The sequence below is a fragment of the Sprattus sprattus genome, assembly GCF_963457725.1.
Source record: "Sprattus sprattus genome assembly, chromosome: 10".
Lineage (NCBI taxonomy): Eukaryota > Metazoa > Chordata > Actinopteri > Clupeiformes > Clupeidae > Sprattus > Sprattus sprattus.
The window spans coordinates 14,132,874-14,157,093 of record NC_137908.1 but is presented as its reverse complement, the minus strand read 5'-3'; the positions used below and the strand labels follow the sequence as shown (position 1 = coordinate 14,157,093).

At 45.0% G+C, this 24,220-nt stretch overlaps 2 protein-coding genes across 2 annotated transcripts in view; both read left to right on the top strand.

The window, feature by feature from the left end:
• dstyk (dual serine/threonine and tyrosine protein kinase) overlaps window positions 1-18,874 on the top strand; it is a 27,852-nt gene extending 8,978 nt beyond the window's left edge. The window contains exons 3-14 of the mRNA XM_080845889.1: window positions 3,375-3,926; window positions 5,069-5,264; window positions 8,882-9,120; window positions 9,535-9,618; window positions 9,855-10,031; window positions 11,416-11,545; window positions 12,194-12,350; window positions 15,267-15,399; window positions 15,613-15,726; window positions 16,206-16,320; window positions 17,131-17,265; window positions 18,056-18,874. Of these exons, the coding sequence (XP_080702015.1) occupies window positions 3,375-3,926; window positions 5,069-5,264; window positions 8,882-9,120; window positions 9,535-9,618; window positions 9,855-10,031; window positions 11,416-11,545; window positions 12,194-12,350; window positions 15,267-15,399; window positions 15,613-15,726; window positions 16,206-16,320; window positions 17,131-17,265; window positions 18,056-18,240 (2,217 nt within the window). The 3' untranslated portion in view covers window positions 18,241-18,874. The remainder of the gene's footprint in view (window positions 1-3,374; window positions 3,927-5,068; window positions 5,265-8,881; window positions 9,121-9,534; window positions 9,619-9,854; window positions 10,032-11,415; window positions 11,546-12,193; window positions 12,351-15,266; window positions 15,400-15,612; window positions 15,727-16,205; window positions 16,321-17,130; window positions 17,266-18,055) is intronic.
• On the top strand, window positions 18,553-24,220 carry LOC308371102 (uncharacterized protein). Its single transcript, XM_080845890.1, has 6 exons — window positions 18,553-18,595; window positions 21,478-21,709; window positions 22,031-22,067; window positions 22,543-22,700; window positions 23,119-23,185; window positions 23,390-24,220. The coding sequence occupies exons 1-6, from the start codon at window positions 18,567-18,569 to the stop codon at window positions 24,178-24,180; spliced, it is 1,314 nt and encodes a 437-aa protein (XP_080702016.1). The 5' UTR covers window positions 18,553-18,566; the 3' UTR covers window positions 24,181-24,220.

Below are 24,220 nucleotides of genomic sequence, written 5' to 3'. Positions count from 1 at the left end.
TGGCTACATGCCACATGAAAGTGAGCGTGTATTAAAAGGCCTGTTGTGCCTTGAGGTGCCATGTCATCAGAGCCTGGTTAAATAATGTAGGCTATATCATCTGAATAATAACCTAAACAGGAAACCACAAAGGTATGTCACAGTGTTTGGTTGATTCCTGACACCCTCAAACTCTTTTAAGGTAACTTTTATGAACTAGATACAGGTGATGATATCAGTCATCCACAAAATGCATTGTTCATCGGTAACATTACAAATGACTTGAAAGTGTCTGTTCATAACAAAGCAACTGATCTTGTGACCTGTGTTTGGTGCCACATCCTGTCTTCTCGGCACTGGTAAAGCTTCTCGTAAACACGCTCACCCTGCAAGTATTTGGGTTGCAATGAAAACACCAGCAATACTGCAAAAACTCCATCAAAGAATATTCTCTGGATCTACCTTTGAGGAAAGCTTTACGTGGCCACATTGTTGCTCAACTTCTGGCCGTAATAAGTCTATAACTATTAAGCTGAATCTGTGAACTAGCTGTCTTTGGAAAGGTCCAAGGCCTGATCTGGTGGGAGATGAGGGCCTTATCCATTCCAGAGCCAGATCTTTAGGAATCTTACGTGAGCTCACTTCTCTCTTGCGTTGTAAGGCTTGAGTCATTAGTGCAGGGGGCTCCACTTATGCTGTCTTTGGTGCATAAAGGCACAGGGTCTGTCGCACAGCTGCTACATTCACCACAGCCCTGCTAAGTAAGCCCGGCCCATTTTTGGCGGTAGACTAATGAACTCGCTAACACGCTAATTATGCCGCCCCCCACCCCTTTAATTCCTGGTCCTATGCTACCCTCTGCAAGTGCACTGTGAGAGACCATGGGAGATATCTCCATTCCTGTTGACACATTTTTCTGGTTCTTTTTTTTTAAGCCACCTTGCCTCGGGAGCAAACCAACGTCTGTGTTTCTTTTTGGTGAGACTCTTGCTTGGGTTGTCAACACTAGGTTGAGACATCTCAGGAGAAGGTCTTGAAGTTGATGTAAGTGAGGTTTTTATTAGTCAGTAGGCAAGCCCAAACCCAGTCCGAGCCCAACCCCCACCACACTGCTTTTTAAACAGTAAGCAAGTTGGCCGTCACTGAAACAATCAATTTATGTATGTATGTGTTCATCGAGAAGACGGGTGTGACGGAGGATAAAAATAGACGCACAAACAGCCTGAACCGGTGCTTTCTTTTCACAGTATGCAACATGAAAAAAGGTCAAATTGCGGATTCCAAACAGCCTGGAGACAGGTTTCTGATTGGACTACATTTAAAAATGGACTGCCTTCATTGCAATTCAAACATGCTATTTATTTTTGATTGGTGGCGAACAAATGTTTGCAGGCCATCTTTGTTCCAAAGAGACGCCTCAGTTGGCTGGTGCTTGTGCCTTGGAGACGGGACTGACTGTCTCTTTTGTGCCTCTGTGTTTGTCAGTGCTCTCTGTCTCTTCCTTTCTCTATTTCTCCGTCCCTCTTTCTCTCTAACACACCCACCCTCTCTCTCTCTCTCTCTCTCTGTCTCTCTCTCTCTCTCAATCTCTTCTTTTTCATACGCTATCCCTCTCCTCTCTCTTGAGTGTGCTATTTCACTTTTTTTCAGTTTCTCTCTCTCTCTCTCTCTCTCCATCTCTTTTCTACTTTATGTCTTTACTTCATACTCCTCTCTCTCTTGGCTCTCACGCTCTCTGCCTGAAACTGTCAATGGAAATGGATGGCACAGCGAAAACGTTTTGCTCCATCTGAGAATTCTTTGCCCAACAGACCACCCATTCCCACGAGAAAGTGAAAAAGGGCAATGTAGAAACTCTCTCTCTCTCTTGCTGTGTATGTGTGTACCATTTGGATAGGCCCTTCAGTAGAATGCAGATGGTGGTCCTCATTCCTCAAACAACCAATCAATTTAGACAGACAATATTCTGTAAAGTCGTTTTAGATTTTCACACAGAAGATCATATTTGTCATGGGTTAAAAACAGAATTGCCTACCTCACCCATGATGTGAAATGTATAGAATGCATTCCATTGTTTTAGCAGATTTCCGGATTACATAGGTCATGCAAAACTACTGTACATATTTTCAATAATTCTTGTAAACTCTGGCCATAAAATCCTTTCCACCAGAGAGAGAGAGCGATCACCCAGTGTTCTGTTCAAGTTTTATTTAGTCATTTTCTCCTACTACTTACTTCAAAGCTCTTCGGAAGAGTGATGGTCTATTATACACTGGCAGTCAAAAAAGAGCAGATCAAATGGGTGACACATGCAGAAATTTCACAACTACGCTTGATATAATTCAGCCATTAGGGTACCTTCAAGCAGGAAAACCACAGAAACATTTAAAGTGTGGGTTGTGTGAAAGGTGTAAGCTTGCTAGCTTGCGTGATTACAAAGGAAGGACGTCTTTCATGTTCCTCAGCCCTGAAAGGATGTTAGCAAACCCTGCCTGGGCAAATATGCAGTATGAGTAGACATCTAAACTCAGTATGAAGGCACAGCTGGTAGGCTAGTTGTTAGTAAATATATGGGAAGGGGGTCTCATTGTATTGGCAAAGGAAGGATATCCACAAAACGGAACTGCTGCAGTAGGTTGCAGTCAGAAGAGTGTCAGAAGGGCCCTTGGGAAGCCTAGAGAGGGTGGATCAGTGAAAGGCAGGAAGGTTCCTGGGAGGAAGCCAGAGACCAGAACAAGACAGGACAACATGTGCGAGAGGGCACTGCTCCAAGGTGTCCACTAGGTGTTCAACATCGTTAGCCAGCTGCTAGGAGTGGAGTTGGCTAATGATAAGACCTGTACGTGTTCTTAAAAACTCTCTAAGAATCTCTTCACTGGCCGTGTAAAGTAGGGTGTACTATAGAACAGCATAATGAAGTATGACATGCAAGTGACGGGATTTTTTTTTTTTTCTCTGTACAAATTTAAATCTTTCAGGAAGTGTTACCACATAGCTCTGCAAATTCAATTATAGACGCACAGGCACACTCGCACACACTTAGAACGCCTTGCACTCATAGGAGTGCCTTGTTAGTCTGTAAAGCCTGACTCATCTTCTGGATGAGGGGGGCCCAGTTTCTCTCCTATTAGAGGCCTATCCTCTTGCATGGTTCAGTTAGATTACAAATTATTATACTAAAGAAGCCCTGATAGGATTTAAATATTTGAGGTGAGCGTGATAGATTAAGGTTGCAAATGAGCACAGTAGAAAGGGCCGCTGGAGCAAGGGTTGGATACGCTCACTTCTCACTTTTGCTCATGTAACTTTCTTCCAAAAGAAACTTCTATTGCACAGCTCTCTCTGCCTCTTAAGTGCTGCCCTCACTTTGCTGTTTTCCCTTCTGCTTGTTGTAGGAGGCCAAGATCATGGTCGTCCCATGCCCTGGTGTCCAGCCAATCACAGAGGCACTGGAGGACTGCTCGCGCAACATCATTCCCATCATCCTCTACGCCCTGAGCCAGGACATGCTGAGCGCTGAGCAGGTGGCCGACCTGCATAAGGTCAGAGAGGCGCTCCCCTACCCCATCTGCTTCATCCGCACACCTTCGTCTTCATCGTCCCCCTCGTCCTCCTCACCCTGCTTGACCCCAGAGGCCTCTCCGGAGTCCATGCGGGCGGGCGACCGGGATCGCGAGCGGAACCGTGAGTGCAGCTCTCTGCACGCCCAGCTCCTGTCGCTCGGGTTCCTGAGCGGCAGCGCCTCGGAGAACAGCTCGAGCGGTTCCACCACGGGTCCGGTGGCCGGCTCCACCCCGCCGCCCCAGAGCATGCTGGGCGAGGCGTTTGAGCGACCGCACAAGCTCCTGGGGCCCTTCGCCAAGCTGGTGCTGCAGCACCACCAGGTGGAGGCGGCCAACCTGCTCAACGGGATTCACTGCCGCTGCCTGGACCTCTTCATCAACCAGGTGAGATGGGGCCGGGGCAGGTTAATGACACTGGGCCATGGGCCATGGCTCTGGACTTTATATACAATCAGTGTTAATCGTTTTAGTCTACAATGAGGCCCAGAGGCTCAAGGATGGTGAGACTAGTGATGAGAGAAGTGAGACTGTCACAGTGCATCATAGAGAAGTTTGGTTTAGGACGGAGACGCTGAATAAAGAGAACTTAACTGTGTTTTCTGTTTTCTTATGCAAATACCAGTGTTTGGCAGAAGTGCTGTAGTAAGCACACAGGTATTATAATTGAGGTATAGCTGAATGGGTGAGACACATAGAACATTATGAAAAGCAAATCTCATCTCAAGTCAGCTTATTCTCTGACTGTCAAATAAGACTTTCCTAATGATGTATAGTGACTGGCATTGTTGTGAAGCCACTCAGGGTTAAATGATGAATGTAATGAAAGGACAGATGGCATTGGAGGGAAATGAAACGTACAGATTGTCCTTAGCTGTTCTTCAGGTGTGGCTTACAAGTAAACGTAATACGTTTGGGATTCCAAGGATTCCATTATGCTTGGCGGCATGTGCAATCATTGGGCATGCCTCACGGCGTCAGGAGTTGAAGATGGAATTTTGTAACCTGTTTGGATAAGTGATGGTTGTTGCTCTAAACAGGTGAAAGAAAAGCAGATAAGTTAGACGTAGACATCCGTTCAGGCATGTGTAGGTCTTTTCATGGATTGAGATTTGAGTTAAAGTCCTCTCATTTAAATGGGAGGACTAAGAGAAATGATTGAAAAAAGGGGAACTGAGGATTGTCAGAAGGAACTGGGGAAAATGTGTTTGTATTATTTGTTTAGCAAATGAGAGCGCTCCCATCCTAACCACCCTCTACCCTGAGTCTGCGGGGGGTCGTCTATGCACTCAGGCTCCATCATCAAAGGGCCAAGCTCATGGCATGAGACACAAACCAAACACCCAGTTGAAGTTATGTCTTCTCTCAGAATTGGTCTTATGATCTCAGATCAATATAGTGTTGGTGAACTTATTGCTGCCTACTCACTGAACTCTCTCTGTGTGTGTGTGTGTGTGTGTGTGTGTGTGTGTGTGTGTGTGTGTGTGTGTGTACGTGTGCATATGCACGTGTGTGTGCGCGCATGGCAGGCTTTTGACATGCAGAGGGACCTGCAGATCACGCCACGGCGGTTGGAGTACACGCGGGAGAAGGAGGCCGAGCTCTTCACCTCCCTCATGACCATCGCCAACCGCAAGCAAGAGGAGATGAAGGAGATGATCGTGGAAACCCTCAACAGCATGAAGGAGCAGCTGTTGGAGGATGCCGCCAATCTGGAGTTCAAAGGTCAGGGGTTACGCCGGGTGCAGGCTTTCTTTTTTTTATAATTTTGCCATGTTAGGTCGAGGTGCACATGAGTCAAACAAAGAAAAGTGACGAGGTCACACACTCTGTTGTTGTGTTGTAACCTTAACACATCTGAGAATTCACTATAATATAGATAATAGACTTATCATAGGTCTGATAATTGGTTATTGGTTCTATGGTTCTCAATTTTGCTCATAGATAAGTCTCATGCAAGTAAGACTACTTCACAAAAATAAAAACTGTCCTGACCTTACCCTCAAGCAAACTCAGGCTTAAGACCCATATTACCATGGTAGAGAGGTAGATGAACAGTAGGCGAACGTTTAACCATTCATTTCAGTAGGAAAAAAGAGGGATTAAAAAACAATAACAAAAGAATATTGTGTTACTTGTTATACTCTTTGCATTGAGTTGCATTGTTACACACTTTGTTGAATTTTCAAGTAAAATCTCCTTGTACCTGTTAAATTCTTCCAAATGCCAATTTTTCTGCTGGGGTAAATGGATCTGAGCGGTTGGATGCGGTTACTTAATCTGCCTTTTTTATTTGTTTTTACCCACTTCATTGTACTGTAGTCCTGCTTAAGATGGACAAGAACTAAACTGCGTTGTGCTTTGTCTGAAGTCTGACTATTTGTTGTATCTAAGCCATGGCCAAAGTCTACAGTTGTGAAACTGGAGGGAGAGGAAAAGGGGGGTAAAAATAAAGGAAAAGGGGGTATTACAGAGTCTTAAAACGTTTTCCTGTGCTCTCAGAGGCCATGGTCCAGCAGTATGGATTAGAGCACGGAGTACACAAGACCACTAGTGAAGCGAGACAGACAGGGGAGGTTTGGAAGAGGAATTGATTTCCGTAAAAGTAGAACTGATTTCAAATGAGTTAACGTGTGTTGTCTTCTGAAGGCCATTCATTAGGCTTAAGAGCAGGTCAAGACCCGGAAATCCTAATTGGGAGGCTTCAGTGTTGCGTTAAGGGGCATAAGGAAAAGGATAACCCAGTGTTCACCGTGGGCCCCCACGTCTGCGTTCCCTCAGGGCCCATGCAGTCCATTTCAGCCACTCATGTGGAGTTCAGTGAAGTCGTGTTCTCTAGTGGGTCCGATAGGCAGCAGCAAGAGAAAAGTTCCCTTGTGGGTAGAATTTAAATTCTCTAATGATGTAACTCCTACAGACACGCTTGTGAGCCAGTAAACAGTGTTTGGGCATTACGTAACTCTGGCAGCGTTCTGGGCTTTTCTCTCCACAGGCTATCTCTATCCAGCCAATTGACTGTCTGGTGCAGGTCAGCAGTGTTTAGTTCCTAGCAGAAGCTTCTGGTCTGCCCCGTTTAAATCAAGTAATCAGGGGCCAGCTTGTTAAGCCTGTCAGGAGACTTCTGTCAATTACGTCACACATTCCCACACTCATAAGTGTGTACACACACACACGCATGCTCGTGCACCGAACACACACATGCACGCTCACGCACACACACGCACGCACACACAAGTGTTGACTTGATCAACGCAGAGGCTGTATATGGGTGTTGAGATGTGGTGTGTGAGTGGAGGGAGAGGCTGTTTGCTGTTAAGGCAGAGGAAGGACTCGTTCAGACCTCATTAGTGTAGATTGGCAACTCGTGGCCCTGGAGAAGAACCCGTTCAGTCCCATCCCCATGGCAACTGCTTGGACTGTTTTAAGTCTTCAGCTGAGCTGATTTGATAACTTTCTGGATAGGCATAGGGAGGCAAAGAGAGAGAGAGAGAGAGAGAGAGAGAGAAATAGAGGGAGAAAGGGAGAGAGAGAGAGGGGGGGGGCAGAGATGGAGGAATGGACACATGGAGGGAGGGAATAAAAGAAAAAGAGGACTTTTACTCAAACCTCCCAGACTAGGTTTTTGCAGAGCAGTGACTGCAGGAGTTTGATGAAAAGCTAACTGGTAGGAGCATTCATGTTGGTTTTAATTGACAGTAAAATATTTAGTTTTACTCTTGTAATGGAAATACTTGTTCCCAGCTAAAAAGTTATTTGTCATTTTAAATAGATGTTGCCAAGTTTGCAGTGATGGAAAACCAGCACTGATGCACATTTTTCTCGTAGAGCACAGACACAACGTTTTGGTATCTAACTGAGGCATTCAGATACCTCGGATGACTGGCACTGAACCAAATAAGACTTTTAAAGACTTCCTTGCTGTGCTTTTTTCTCCTTGGTTTTTATGAATCGTTAACATTTTATTACACACCAAACTATGAAATCCTAGATAGGCATTTGCCACATGCTGAGGATGTTCATTTTGATGTTACCTGGCTGTGAAAGAATATCAGTGACGTGCTACTCATAAACCTACGTCATTGCCAAATAACCACTGTAGTAGGTAAACACTGGAGTTGGCTACCTTATAAATGTATGATTTGCACCCTTCTGTTTTTGCATTTGCACATTTATGATCATATTTGTATTATTATAACAGCTTAATTGATCAGATTCCCAGAGTTGTATACTCATTCTCGCGCAGTGGAATTTATGGTCGGTTTTTAACGCAGAACGTAAGCACATAAGACAACAGCCCCTTGCGCAGTTACATAACCCCCCTTACGTGCTTAAGTGCGTACCCCAAAATGTCGGACTATCCGACAAAGCCACGCCGGCCCCACGCAGCTTGCAAGGACTGTGATTGGCCTGCTAACCACAGTAGAGTCTCACGTTGCCGGTCTCACGTTTCCGGTTTCATAGCATCATAGTCTTTTTTAGACCCAGAATTTTTTTAAATCATGAAAAGCCTGCAGACCGTCTCACAAGCCTCTTCTTGTGGACTATGAACAAACATAACAGAAGGATCCGAAGACATGAACTCCTTTACAAACCCTCTTTAAACACTTATAAGGACGCTCAAATGACCGCAAATTCATGGAGAGAATATCCCATTCTCACAGGAGACATTACCCGCAATTGTTTGGAGAGAACACGCTAATTCACCGAACAAATACTTTCATATTCATTTTTCACCACTTGTTAGTCATGTCATCCATTCATATTGATGTGAATCAATCAATTGCACCCGTGAGGCAAGCACGAGTTTGATAGAATGAGCCCGGTCTGCTCATATACAAAAGCTAACATTAACGTGGAGTTAACTTGCGGCCAACACCATTGTATTACAAGCACTGACAACATACACTTATGATGAGAAGGTGCACCTGGCGATTCTCTCGCCGTTTACCTTTCGCCTTTGAATAATGTAACTCATAAACACATTGTTTTAAAGCGCTGTTGCCGTCATTAAAAGATGTGTCAATAAACGAGCTTCGCCACTGGCACTGAATTGCCAACCTTTGTATTTTGTGTAACACATGAATTCATAATGTCAAGCCGTTTGCCCACTACACTTTCATGCTCTGGTGAGTTTTTTTCCTTTGTCCTGCTGCAATAAATATGCTTACTTCACTGGCGTTAATTTGCTTTGCAACACGCACAATCCTTAGGGAACCTTAAGGAACCGTAAACCAAAACGAGTCCCTTGTGCATCTTACGTGCTTACGGTTCTGCATTAAAAATCGACCATAAAACGACCTTTACTCCTAACTGACTTATGCCTCTCATTATACCCAAACCAGATATCATTGTGACACCAAACGGAGAGCCGGTGGCCTCCAAGGACATCAAGTCGTGCATCCACCAGATCCAGGAGCTGATTGTGGTGGGTCTGAACCAGGCGGTGGCCAACAAGCTCATCAGCTCTGTGGACTACCTGAGGGAGAGCTTTGTGGGCACGCTGGAGCGCTGTCTCAACAGCCTAGAGAAGTCCAACATCGACACCTCTGTACACAACATAACATCCAACCACCTGAAGCAGGTATGTAACACACACACACACACACACACACACACACACACACACACACACACACACACACACACACACACACACACACACACAGCATATAACCTCTGCTTCATTAACAATGGCAGTTACAACGGGCGAGATGTTACTTTTTAAAATTGCCTTAGTTTGGCACAAGCAACGATACTCACACATGGTACAGCTGGCCAAGCATGTGCGCACACGCACACGCACACGCCACGCACACGCCACGCACACGCCACGCACACGCACACGCACACGCACACGCACACGCACATACAGCCACACACACAGGTGCTACCAGAGCTCTCTTCAGGACAAAAATGTTTGGGGAATGCATCTAAATCCATGTAAGGAGGACATATAGCTGTTTTAAAAGCCAGTGTTTGTCTCTTTGTGCATCAGATTCTGAATGCTGCCTACCATGTGGAGGTGACGTTCGTCTCTGGGTCGTCTGTGACGCGGTTAGTGTGGGAGCAGATCAAACAGGTAACCCTGAGCTGAAACTCTGTGAGCTGTGTTCTGATATAATCTCATATAAACCTGATCAGCAGGTTCACAGCACAACAAGTCTCAATACTCTCATTCATGACCTACTCTCATGGTTTTCCTTCTGTTGGTTTCTGTCTTTTCTGTACCCCTTTATCTCTCCCTCTCTCTCTCTCTCTCTCTCTCTCTGATGCTCTCCTCTATACTATGACTCTGACCCTCTCTCTCTTCTGTAGATTATCCAGAGGATAACGTTGGTGAATCCTCCGGCCATTAGTCCTGAATGGAAGCGTAAGGTGGCTCAGGACGCCATAGAGAGTCTGAGTGCGGCTAAGCTGGCCAAGAGCATATGCTCCCAGTTTCGCACCCGCCTCAACAGCTCCCACGAGGCCTTTGCCGCCTCACTCAGACAGGTACTTATCACACTGGTCTGTGCCATCTCTCTCTCTCTCTCTCCCTCTCTCTCTCTTCCTGAGCAACCTCTTTCACCCCCCTCTCTCAATTAGTCTCTCTTCCTTCTCTCTTGCTGTCTCCTGTCTCTCCTCTCTGTCTGCAGTGTGTGTTTGCACACTAATTGGTTTACATCTTGTTAATATACCTTTAATTAAAACAGTTTCCTTATCCAGATCTGCTTAGTACAGGCTAGCTCTTGGCAAATGATAAGGGATTTTTCTTTTTACCACAAAGTCTATAGCCTAACTAGCATCTTCAGCCATTATTTTAGTTGTTGTTAATTTCGTTTTTTTGGTTGACAAATGAAAGCCACATTATCTTCATTATCCACCTGTTGTACACGCCTTGGCTTTAGCCAGATTTGCAAACCTAGTATGCAAAAACTTTTTGTCCTCTCCTAGTCCTTTTGTGGGCAGCTAGCTTTGGCAAACTCCACCAAATCAGCACCATCTCTCTAAACCACAGGCATGCTACACATTCCAGCGCTCAGTAAGATGGCCAGCCGGCCGGGGTTTAGATCCGAGCCCCATGATCCTATTGGTCTCAGTAGAGAGCCATGCTTATTGTGAGGTCACACGTCATTGGATAACGTGACTTCCGTCATGAATACAGAGCGGCATTGTGGGGGGGTTGGGGGGATCTCCAGGAAGTTGCCTTGTCTAGGTAATTAGAAGAAGTGGAGGAGATGTGAGAAAAATTGCAGCTGTAAAGCAACTCAGAGCAAACATACACATGTGCGTTCACACACACACACAGACACACACACACAAACGTGATCACACACATTTGCATTTGATTGTGTTTCTTCTTTTATATACTTAGATCATGATTAAATGATATTAATTTTTGTGCGTGTGTGATCTGAGTGTGAGAGGCACTGTGGGTCTGCGCATTTGTATGGTTGCGCAAATATGAACTTTGATCTGATTGTTTGTCTGCTGTGTTTGTGTGTGTGTGTGTGTGTGTGTGTGTGTGTGTGTGCATGCGTGTGCAAATTATTGGAGATGCTTGACCTTAAAGCTGCTGAAAGAGTCTTGTTCATAATTTAGTTTTACGGAGGTTGTAGCTGGGGAGGTTAAGCAGGACTAAGGCAAAACAACTAGAAAAGTGTGGCTCCATCTCAGCAATAATAGAAAGTGTGTCCCTCTGGAGGCGATAATGTCACCTCTATGCTTAAAAACTCGGAGTCTGACTGGTCAATGGGAATAATAGGCAGAACACATTGTGTGCCTGATCCATGGCTGTAGAAAGCTCTAACATGCGGCCACATGTGTTAATGTTGGCATCTGCGGTCCTGGCTCTGTGCTAAGAATGATCCAAATAAACGTGTTGAAATGTGTGCAGCTGGAGGAGGGCCACGTGGGTCGACTGGAGCGGACCGAGGACCTCTGGCTGCGCGTGCGCAAAGACCACGCCCCTCGGCTGGCACGCCTGTCGCTGGAAAGTCGCTCTCTTAGAGACGTTCTCTTACACGGTAAATACACCCGTCCCTCTCCTCCCATCGTCTTCTCTCTGTCTCTCTCACTTGCCCAACCCTTCTTTCTTAAACTATAGAGAAGGGTCTGCAGGACGACAGGACTCTCTCACTCTGCCTTCTCCCTCTTTCTCTATAAAGAACCCCCTTAGCCTTAAGCCCTAAAAGGATCTTCAAAACAGCGTACTCATTTGAACTGTGTGTGCATGTGTCAGTGTACTTTAAATGCACAACAACAAATACAGTCTCAACCATCGAGTCGTATCATAACTCATAATATGTGGGCATACCATGTGATGGCTAGTAATTACATAATACAACACGGGGCAGTGTACCAAAAATACTTACTGTAGGAATCTCATACAGCATGTTGTCCCTTGCCCCTAATACATAAATAAAATACAGCAGTTCTTTTCTGCTCTTTGCCTCCTAATTTGAGATTATTTGTTTGATGTTTGTGCCTGTTTTTTTTCTCTCTATCTCTCTCTCTACCTCACACACTTCCTTTAACTATCATCATCTGTCTTATTTTCCCCTCTCCATATCCTTCCCACCTCTTCTCTCCTCTCCTCTCCACATCCTCCTCCTCTCCTCTCCACATCCTCCTCCTCTCCTCTCCTCTCCTCTCCTCTCCTCTCTCCTATCCAGGCAAGCCCAAGCTGGGTCGAGAGCTTGGTCGAGGCCAGTACGGAGTGGTCTACCTTTGCGACAGCTGGGGGGGGAAGTACCCCTGTGCCCTGAAGTCAGTGGTTCCTCCCGACGACAAACACTGGAACGACCTGGCTTTGGAGTTCCACTACACCAGGTGAGTGCCGTGGAGGCCCAGTGCCGATGCCTGAGGATAGGGATGTGTGACCGCAGCTTCTTTCACTTCCTGAATGTAACGGCCTCTCGATACTGTCCTTACGTCAGCTTGACCACATATGACTTTTTGACCTTACAGGTCAAGAGACAGACCACAGTGTTATGATGTATATCTTTTAGACATTTCCCAGGTGCTCTGGTGCTTCCATTGTGACCTGAACTGCTGCAGTCATTCTTGGGTTGTTTCTGTTTACGGCCAATCAGGATGTCATCATTCCTTAGTGTGATTGGGCTAATATACGTGATTCACACTGCTGCTGATCAGTTTCTCCTCTTTTTCTTGAGTTTCAGCATTTATTCAGAGTTTATCTTGATCTTTTAAGTGTTCATCATTTCATCACACAGTTCATCTGTAGGCCATTTCACTCTGGAAAAGGATTGTCATGGCAGTCATCCATGAAGCTAGTCACTGCCCCTGGCAAGTATGTGGAGGATAGTTTTATTCACGAATTTCTACCTGTCTTGGACGACAGCCTAATCTAATGTCCATATGTCCTTTATACGTAAAGGCTTACAGACATACAGGCCTACAGAAATGTGTGGCAACTGGGGTCTTTGTCCAATATATCCGCATACCAGTGGCTGTTATCCGTTATTTAAAGACACACCCTCTACCAGGAGAGTAGACTGCGATATATAAGAACAGAAGTCCACGTCACGCTTGGTCAACACGCCAAACCACCCTAAGCCATCACATTCATATGGAAAATGGTGTTCGTGTCCCCAGCCTGTGTGTGTCTGGCCCTCTCAGGACAGCAAGGGGAGCACGAGTTAGTGTGACGGGATGGGGCTGGTCGTGTCACGGTTAGAAGTCCCCTTCGGCGTCCCACAAACTTGAAACAATGGAGGCCTTTACCTTACAGTAAGCAGCTGTTGGGACACAAGCTCGCGTTGAGACCTATAGAATGACTAAACATTCTTCCAGTGCTCACCCCAGAATCATGAGCTGAGCTGCCTTAAGTAGGTCAGTAGCTCAATAGCACATCCTGCTTTGCCACAATAGTTTCTCTCAGGTTATTGCCAGCCTTTCACATTCTATTCAGTTTGTGTTGACTGAAAAAAAATATACCTTTATGGAACTGCGTAGAATTTTCTACTTGAATACAAGGTGTGTGTTCACATTATATTTCAACTAGGACACTGATAGGAACCTTGCCTCTTACGATAACTCACACCTGAAGCTAATAGAAGTTTCTTTTCAGTGTGAGGGAAAAATTGTATGATGAAATGGCCAAGTTGAGTTAAGAGTTGGTGGAAAGTTGGGAATGTGTTAAGTGGAACAGGCGCCCTCCTGTGACAGGCTAGAGTAATAGCATGTCAATGTTATAGGTCTGTAACTCCCCCCTATGGTGAGTTACAGATACACACTCTGCATACTTTATAGTCTCATGCCCAACTTGCACAGCCTAACACGCCTCACCATGACTGTGTAGGTTTATCTTCATATTCACCTCACCTTTCACTTTTCTTCCCTGCTCTCTTCCCTTGTCTTCCCACCGCATCCTTCTGTCCATACTATCAAGTATTGGCATCTCAGGCAAGGCGCACTCCTGGTTTGAATCGTACCTCTCTGGGCGCTCATTCAAGGTGTCATGGCAAGGTCATCTATCTGTACCCCACCACCTCACCACTGGGGTGCCCCAGGGGTCGGTAATGGGACCACTTCTCTTTGCCATCTACACCACCTCGCTGGGCCCTATCATCCGCTCGCAAGGTTTTTCCTACCATTGCTATGCCGATGATACTCAACTGGTTCTGTCCTTCCCTCCTGAGGACAACACTGTTTCGGCACGGATCTCAGACTGGCTTGCTGATATATCCACATGGATGAAAAACCACCACCTTCAGCTATACCTGGCCAAAACAGAACTGATGGTCTTCCCAGCCAAACAGTTCATCCACCACAACATCAACATCAAGACTGACTCTTTATCTCTGGCTCCATCCAAAACAGCAAGAAACTTCGGGGTCATTATTGACGACCAACTAACCTTCACAGCCCACATCGCCTCTGTTGCGAGGTCATGCCGCTTTGCACTTTACAACATCCGCGAAATCAGGCCGTACCTAACCCAGTATGCCACCCAGCTGCTGGTGCAAACCTTGGTGAGTTCCCGCCTCGACTACTGCAACGCCCTCCTAACGGGCCTGCCGGCATGCGTGGTAAAACCACTACAGATGATCCAGAACGCGGCGGCGCGCCTGGTGTTCAACCAACCAAAGAGGGCACATGTCACCCCGCTACTCACTGAGCTCCACTGGCTGCCGGTAGCTGCTCGCATCAAATTCAAGTCACTTATGCTGGCCTACAAAGTGCTTACTGGGTCTGCTCCCACCTACCTAAATGCTCTTGTAAGGGCACATGTTACACCCAGGACGCTGCGCTCAGCCAGTGAGCGTCGTCTGGCACTGCCCCCGGTGCAGCAAGGCAATCCAGACTATTCTCAGTTGTAGTTCCATGTTGGTGGAACGACCTGCCTAGCACTACCAGAGCAGAAGCGTCCCTCTCTACCTTTAAGAAGCTCTTGAAGACCCAACTCTTCAAAGAGCACCTCCCTTCCTAACTGGCACCTTGGCTTAACCTGCAGCTTAAGCTTAAGCAGCAACAGGCCTGCACTTCTTTTTTATTCTTTCTATGTCGTTTCATAAGCAGTATTTATTGTTACACCAGGTTTTTAATGCTCTTAGCTTGATTGTTCTCTCCCTTGTACGTCGCTTTGGACCAAAGCTTCTGCTAAATGACTAAATGTAAATGTTCCCTTACCGTCTTCTTCTCCCTCTCTCTCCCTTACATTTCTCTACCTTCCCCATTGCTCTCTCCTTTGCCATTCCCCTCCATCTCTCCCTCACCCCTCAGGTCCCTGCCACGGCATGAGAGGCTGGTGGATCTGCACGGGTCAGTCATTGACCACACGTACGGCGGCGGCTCCAGTATAGCAGTGCTGCTCATCATGGAGAGACTCCACAGAGACCTTTACACAGGCCTCAAGGTGCCCAGCACAGACCAGCACAGCTTCAGTCAAGCCTAACTACAAATAGTGATAATAGAAAGTTGAAGTTGAATTTTGCAAATTTCAGAATGCTTGTGCAGGAAAACTACTGGTATACAGTGAACTATGTAATATAGGCATCTGCACGTAGCTCTGTACACTAGAACAAAACTAGAACTTAACATCGTCTGTGTGTGTGTGCTCGTGCTCCAGGCTGGTCTATCACTACGAGAGAGGTTACAGATTGCCCTGGACGTTGTGGAGGGAATCCGTTTCCTGCACAGTCAGGGGCTGGTGCATCGAGACATCAAGCTGAAAAATGTCCTGGTGAGTTCATAGTCCTTGAACCACTCTATGGCTTCATTAAGAGAGTAGAGAGATCCATTATTATTGATTTCTCAATTCATTCAATAAGCTTACATAGTAAAAACTGTGGCAGAAACACTGAATGAGGGCTGTTAACATGAGCTAACTTAAAGGGATACATACAAATTAAGTACATACTAGTTTATATATACATTTATTCCTATTCTGTTCAATAATATCTGTGTGGCAGTCTACAGAAGATGTTGACCCAATAAACACTTGACTCTTTAAATGTTTAGACCTCTACCCTTTGTTAATGCCTCTAACTAGATTAGAAGGTCATTACATCTTTGAACTCTTTTAGCGTGGGAAAAGAAATGATCATCTCTTCATATGAAACCTATTCAAGCCAAGTAGGGTAGGTAATATGGCGGTTGTCGCCTCGTCCTTGAGGGCATATCTGGCTTTCAGAGGTTCTCATGTCATGGTTTTCACTCCAGCTGGACAAACAGAACCGGGCCAAAATAACAGACCTGGGCTTCTGCAAGCCGGAGGCCATGATGTCCGGAAGCATCGTAGGAACGCCCATCCACATGGCCCCAGAACTCTTCACAGGTCAGATAGCCGTCACACACACACACACACACAAACAAACACACACATGCACACACACACACACACACAACACGCAATGCTGAACACGCTCAGGCTTCGCTTATGGACTGCAAACTAATTACTGTAACGACCATGGGTTATGCATGCTGAATGCCACACATACTATCTAGCACTGCTCATACATACATGTAACCTATTCCATGCACTCAGCAGCAGTGTTTAAGTATGCTGGACGCTCGTCTCATTTACAAATGACTGATAACACAGATTGTATCAGTAATGCACCCTCCAGCCAAACCTCCATCTTGGCTTATCTTCTCAATAACCTTTTGCTGTTGAAATACTGTACTCAATATGCCCCCCACTGCCCACCCTGCAAATCTACACAAGTGGCATTTCCAAAGTTCAACTCTTTAAATGCAGAAAAAAACACAAGGCTACTTTGTTGTTGAAGTCTGTTCAGGCGTGCCTGGTTAAAAATGACCTTGATTATTACATTATATTAAACAGAATATGACACAGCCTGCTTTTACAATCATACACACCAGTGTTTTGAAGGATTCGGTGTAGCATTAGGGGCATGCAGGACTCTGGTATCATACATCTGTTCGAATCTGCTTGTTTCTCCTCCTTCTTAACGGTTATTTCTGTTTGATTTATGCTACATTTTGACTTTTTGACAAGATACTTCAAAGATGTGTAGCTACTTCAGTAATAGTCTGTCTGGTCAATGTTCGGTAGACAGAGATTTCTGTGTGATTGCTGAGTAAAGTGTGTTTGTGTGTGTGTGTGTCCGTGCTCGTGCTACAGGAAAGTATGACAACTCCGTGGATGTGTACGCCTTTGGGATCCTGTTCTGGTACCTGTGCTCTGGCTCAGTGAAGCTGCCCGAGGCCTTTGAGAAGTGCTCCAGCAAAGACCAGCTGTGGAACAACGTCAAGAGAGGTGGGCAACGCCCCTGGCCACCTTCCACTTCCTCACTGTTCAATCTCTAACATGTCAATGCACCACATGTCTGTGTCTGTATATTTCCACCTTGGTGTGGATGTGTGTCTGCACATACAGTATTTATCATGTCATGTCTCACCCTGACATGACTAGGGTATATATGTCCGTCATATCTGTCTATTTGTCGGCTTCTAAACCTGTGCTTCTACTTGGCTTAATCATTAATAGAAGTGCTGTCTCTCTGATTTCCTGGCCTGTCTGTCTGTCTACCTACATTTCTGTCTGAGAGTGTGTCTGTCTCATTGATGGTGGTGAATGAGTCACTGTCTGCTTGGTAGTGAGTGTGTGTAAAGATGTCTGTCTCATTCACACAGCTGCCTGTGTGTGTGTGTGTGTGTGTGTGTGTGTGTGTGTGTGTGTGTGTGTGTGTGTGTGTTTGTGTGTGTTTGACTATTGCTGCTACTCTCTCCTGTCTGTCTGTGAGTGTTTAACTGATTACAGTGAGTGAGACATCTATGTACACACACAGACAGTGAGTCATTCACACCACTGCCCCTTCCTGTGTGTGTGTGTGTGTGTGTGTGTGTGTGTGTGTGTGTGTGTGTGTGTGTGTGTGTGTGTGTGTGTGTGTGTGTGTGTGTGTGTGTGTGTGTATGTGGATGTCTGTCTCACTCACTGCTGCCTTCAGTGCGTGTGTGTGTGTGTGTGTGTGTGTGTGTGTGTGTGTGTGTATAGAAATGTCTCTCCCACCTGCACCTCTCTCACTGCCTCCCCGGTCTCTCTGCAGGCTCTCGTCCCGAGCGTCTGGCCATCTTTGACGAGGAGTGCTGGCAGCTGATGGAGGCGTGCTGGAACGGCGATGCCTTGCAGCGCCCCCTACTGGGCATCGTGCAGCCAGGCCTGCACAGCATCATGGTGCGCATGTGCAACCTCAGCGAACGTAAGAGTGGCAGCCTGGACGACTCCAACTGACCACGCCAAAAAAGATCACTCTACACGGACAGAGAGAGCAAGGGTGGTGAAGCCTTCACGGATACACACACAAAAACACACTCCAAAAACACACTCCAAAACACACTCCCTCATGAGCATGTATGCACAGACACCCACCAGACACACACACACATACACACACTCCAAAAACAAAAAAAAGATATCTGTTTGGGTCGATACAAAATCGATAGACTGGAGTGTCCAAGTAAGAGGTGTGTTCTGCAGAACTCATAGTTTTTTTGTTTTGTTTTGTTTGTTTGTTTTGTTTTTTCCTTCCCTTGACTAGGGTCTAATGTACACTATTTATGAGGACCTTCCTGAGAACAACATTGATGTAAGTTGTGCACAGATGTTTGTCTTGACCTTGTGTTTGTGGCGTTTGTGTATTTATATATGTTCTAGCACACACTATGCTTCTTTCTTAGCAAGCATGCTAATGGCTGCTTTGTCATAGGATTGCTACTAGACATGAAAGACATTTTAAAAGTAGTCCATATCCAGTATTATGCTAAAAGATGTGATTTTAGTTGGTATTTAAGGTGGTTATCTGAAAAATTACTGCTATCCTGAGATGACAGCCGTTTTTTTTAATAAAATGATTTCCTGAAACATATTAACTGTGAAGCGTCCCTGCTTACAACATGGCTAATGTTGACTCCTGGAATACATCTCATATCCGTCATGTGAAAATGGAAACAGTGTTTTGTTCTAATTGCTGAAGGGGATCGAGTTTTGGAATGCTTGCATGAAATGCTCGAGTCTGACATCTGTAATAAAAAGAAGTTCCTTGACAGGGGAAAAAGGGCCAGGGATCTCTTGGGCTAATTTGTTAGTATCAACCACTTAATTGTTATTATTCTCTGCCTAATCTGTGAGTATTAGCCACCTCACGTTTTTTCTCTTAATCTAATCTGTGAGTATCAACCACCTCATGGTTTTCTCTTGTGCTAATCTGTGAGTATCAACCACCTCATGGTTTTTATTTTGGGTCTCTTTGGTACATTTCTCACACCAGATTTCAAATTCTTGAAACTACTTATTCAACCTCCGCATCATCTAGTCACTTGTGCACATGATGACAGCCATTTCTCTTCATTTTTGAACACATTGCAAATGCTTTGGCACATTCATGCAATTGAGTTTGTGCTATTCTCTGCTGTTCCCTGGCCTATGTTATCATTTGCATATGGCATGTTGATCTAAATTTATTATGCAGCTTTTCTGCTGAATGCTGCATATTCCCCAAAACATCTGGGCATCTATTTATTGTGTGTGTCATGACATGGAAGGTTGTTAAACCATTTATCTTTGTTTGTCAAGCATATATTCTATCAGTCTTAGTGACACTGTATTTTTATTTGTTTTATGTTTGCCAATTTGGTAAATGACTTGCCTTTAGAACCTTGATGGTTTACTTTTGATATTGCTGTCAATATGTCCAAATGCAGACAACGTGTCGTGTCATTGGTCATGGGGTCAAATGTCAAAGGTCATGGGTCAGTGAGCCACAGTGGATGTGCCAGACCAGCATGAGGGAAATACACAATAACAGTTTGTGCCACTATGTCATTAAAAAAGGTGTCCAGTCATATATTCACCACTGGGCTTATCAGCACACAAAATCTTACCCTTCTGGGGATCATCTACAGTGATCACATTCCTCAGAGTGGGAGAGCTCTTGCAAGCGCCAGCACGCTGAATTGGTGTATGTTGTCATTTGGGTCAATGAAACCTTTGCCCCACAAACACCGTCTGGGAATGGTTTTGTCCACGGATTACTGTTAGTTCCAGGTTCTTTTTTTTAATGAAGAATGTTTGTGTCATGCAAGAACATTTTCCTATTTCATGGATGGATGGATGGTGAATGGATTAGTTAGTTTCAATCATTGTAGTGAAAGAGAGACTGTATAATGAATATTTGAAAACTTCCAGGGTTTCGCAATTCACAATTACATTGATAACTTGACTAAGAATTTTGACTGTTTTGTTCATAAACAGGTCTCAGACCTAGACCGGATTGTGTGGGAGATGGGATTTATCATTTGAAGAGTTTTGGCAGGCATATGACTTGTCACAAATGAATTCTGAACAAGACATTAGAGAAAATGTTAATGCTTTCCAGATCTCTTGTTTTTTCATCCCAAGCCCATTTAAGAAAAACACATCACAACACAAAGCATTAAAAACAGTCTGATTTACTGCAAGTTTGGTGCAGTCCTTTACAAAGCGGCTTCACATGTAAAAATACAACCCATTTGTTTGTCTACCCTGTTTCACTAAAGCTTTGACATCAATAGCTTGGAAAATATGAAGAGAATGCTTCTCTGCCGTCACATGAATGTATGCGCCACAGAATAATTTCACAATTACATTGATAACAAAAGAATTTTGACTGTTTTGTTCATAAACAGTGACACATGGACTTTTCATCCTGATGGCACTGACATTTATTGACACATTTTTACTTTTGAGACATCAACTAAGGTTTTTGAGCTAGTTTCAGGGTTTGGCAGGTCATCCATTGTGTGGTATTGTACTTTTGTACTTACTGTCTTGAAAATGTGGAATATGGATTTGTGGAATGTACCAAAGCGACAAGGACACTCCCAGAATTTGCCATTGCTGCTAGCACTGGACTCCAACAGTGGCAAGAAATGCAAATTACATGGAATACAAGTGATTGTTCTGAAGATTCTAGAACAGTCCATAAAGAATGTGATGATGCCTTGTACTGTTTGGGCATTTTTTGAGCACCAACTGAACCACCAACCGAACCACCTGAGTGCTGCAATCGTTTTACCACCAAGAAAATAATATGGAAGGGAGGTCCCTGCCACCTCTCAAAGAGTAAGCCTGCCATGTCCTTACTAGTAGCAAGTGCTCTGTATACTTACTTACCATACTTACTTACTTTAAGTATTTCTGAAGTTAAAATTCCATATGGTTTAGCACAAAACATCTGTATGGATGTACCAGGAGCTTGGCAGTGGGAGCTGGAGAGGAAGCGTATTAATGTTGAGTGACTGCTGTAGTTTGAGGCCTGTAGACTGACGTGCCATTGTGTAACAGGTCTTAAATCACGTCATTTTTTCGAATTCCTTTAAAAGATGTGGTATGGATTAGGCCACAGACTCAGTGTGTGTCAAGTGGTTCCCCTTTCAGAGCTGTTCTTGTGTGAACTGCATGTCTGTTGAGAAATTCTTCCTCACTTGACAGGTGGTCTGAAGGGGAAGAGGAGGAAAAGTCTGATGACGAGGAATACGATGATGACGACGACGACTTCATCGGGGGGTCAGAGAAGGATCTGAGTGAAGGAGAGGATGAGCAGCTATCCACAGGCATCGATGACATCGATGGCGAGGAAGAGGATGGGGTGCTGGATATAGAGATAGAGGGCCTCCAGCAAAGTAGGGTGGATGGCCACAAGAAGGGTGAAAAGCAGGATGAGGTACTGTCTTCATAAAAAGGCTACTAACAGACACGCTCTGATTATTACCTCTAGCCTGCTCAACCCTATAGGTCCAAAATATATTAAGTATTCAATAAATATCGGACATTTCTTCAGATTTGTTCCTAATCATGCTCACATGGTCGAAAGGAAATGCAAAAGTTCAGTTATGGACGTAACACAGTTAGGGTCAAGTGAATGTAATGACTAGAGGACACATTAAGCCATCACATTTCTGGGAGAATTATTAAGATCAGACATGAATGGGGTTTTTGATGAGAAGGGCGCTGCAGAGAGATGATGTGTGATATTGGCCTACAGGTGACAGCTGCCACAGAGACCCTCAAACCAGAACTTTGTGAGTACCCTTCCTTATCAGGATAGTTTTCAAATGGCGCCAACGCAAGTGGCAGCTTTTTCATGTAGCTCTGGTGTTTTCTATTCATGTATGTATTGTTGTATGTGCTTATGTGCTTAGGTGTATTTTTTTTTTTTTTTTACTGTTCCCACACTGCAGCCTACTCCTCTAGGAGCATAGTCTGGGTGTTGTCTTTCTCCTTCTCTTCTTCCCTATCTTTAGCCAGTTTCACTCTGGCAGGGGGACTGCCAATGGAAACTAGCCTTTTGGCTACAATTGGGTGCATTTACTTTCTAATGTTTATTAATGCACACTGTCCCTTATCAAATAAACAAATCAAATCAAATCAAATATGCACAAAACACAAGTGGCAAACATCCTCTGTACTGAAGACATGCACTCTTCATGATCTGGCACATTTGAGCCTGTTCAGATTAGTGCTAAGTGTGTGTGTGTGTGTTTTATTTGTTGACAGTAAGTCCTTTTGGTCGTAAACTGTCCGTCTGGGATACAACCAAGTACATCAGCAAGTGGAAGCTAGCACACATAAGGGGCTACCACTATGGCACCTACAACCAAGATGAAGCCCACAAGAACCTGCTCATGCAAAGGGAAACAGACTGCAAAACCAGTGTAAGAGCTCCTCCTGTGTTTTCCTACTCTTCAGCACCACCTAGTGGTTGTCTCAGCTCAGTAGACCCTCAAGAGTCCTCAGTTAGGCACGGGGTTCTCAATTTACTTCTGGACCAACATCCCTGCTTCAAGCACACCTGCTTCTCAGGTGTGATAATGGTTTAGCTGAACACACTTTATTTAGCTCATCAAGAGCGGCATTAATGAGTTCAAGTAAGGTACGTAGAGTGAGGTGCAGGCTGGGCAAAGCATGGGTGTGCACTGTGCCACAATCTATCTGTAATCACAAATTACAGGGGTTATAACCATTAACTTACATGACTGCATTGGGGGGAAATAGTTGCCATGGTAATTGAGCATCCATAACTGAGACATTTAATGATTAATACTTGTTATTGATGTTCATATTCTTCCATAGATTCCTCTTCCTATTGTGTGCATGATGGAGACAGAGGCTCTGCGTATTCTGGAGAAGATGGAAAAGAGTAAAAGAACATTTTAAATCATTCAATGATTGTGGACATCTTATCAGTGCTCACTCACAAGACCCACACTTTCCCGATTATCCCAGAGCGTAATAACTCAAAATAGATTTGAGAGAATAATGCACAGATACACTTGACATTACAAAGCTTAACCATCAGTCTGTGCATTACTGATCTGTTCTATGTTGTCTCTCCATGCTGAAGCATACAGGTCTGAATTTGGGGCCAACCACCAATTGACCAAAGACGTCCAGGAGAGGATTGAGGCGGTGAGAGCCCAGGTAGCTGTTAAGTGTGCCTTCGACTCGACCAGTCTTAATCTCACAGGATGGAAAAAGTGGCTCGGGACACTTGTGACTTCTAAAGAGAAGGATGGAGAGGACAGCAAACCTCCCCCTTCCAAAGCAGGAGAATTAACTCCCCAGCCAGGAAGGACATCGACGGCTACAAAAGACAAGGATGTAAAGGACAGCAAGCTTCCCCAGCCAGGATGGAGCCAATGGCTGGGAAGCCTTTGGCAGAGGACACCGACGGCTACTGAAGACAAGGATGTAAAGGACAGCAAGCTTCCCCAGCCAGGATGGAGCCAATGGCTGTGGAACCTGATAAGTACGCCACCGGCGACTGAGACCAAGGTTACGAAGGCCAAGGTGTCCCGCAAAAGCGGCCAGACACCGATTAGTACGCCACCGGCGACTAAGACCAAGGTGACGAAGACCAAGGTGTCCCTCAAAAGCGGCCAGACACCGATAAGTACGCCACCGGCGACTGAGACCAAGGTAACGAAGACCAAGGTGTCCCTCAAAAGCGGCCAGACACCGATAAGTACACCACCGGCAACTGAGACCAAGGTAACGAAGACCAAGGTGTCCCTCAAAAGCGGCCAGACACCGATAAGTACGCCACCGGCAACTGAGACCAAGGTAACGAAGACCAAGGTGTCCCTCAAAAGCGGCAAGAGATGGGATTGGGATTTATCATTTGAAGAGTCTTGACACAATTTCATTCTGAACAAGACATTAGAGAAAATGTTAA

Coding starts and splice junctions, on each gene's coding strand:
- LOC308371102 (XM_080845890.1), top strand. CDS start 18,567: ATGAGGACCTTCCTGAGAACAACATTGAT. Junction 18,596..21,477: donor TTCCTGAGAACAACATTGAT/GTAAGTTGTGCA, acceptor CTCACTTGACAG/GTGGTCTGAAGGGGAAGAGG. Junction 21,710..22,030: donor AGGGTGAAAAGCAGGATGAG/GTACTGTCTTCA, acceptor ATTGGCCTACAG/GTGACAGCTGCCACAGAGAC.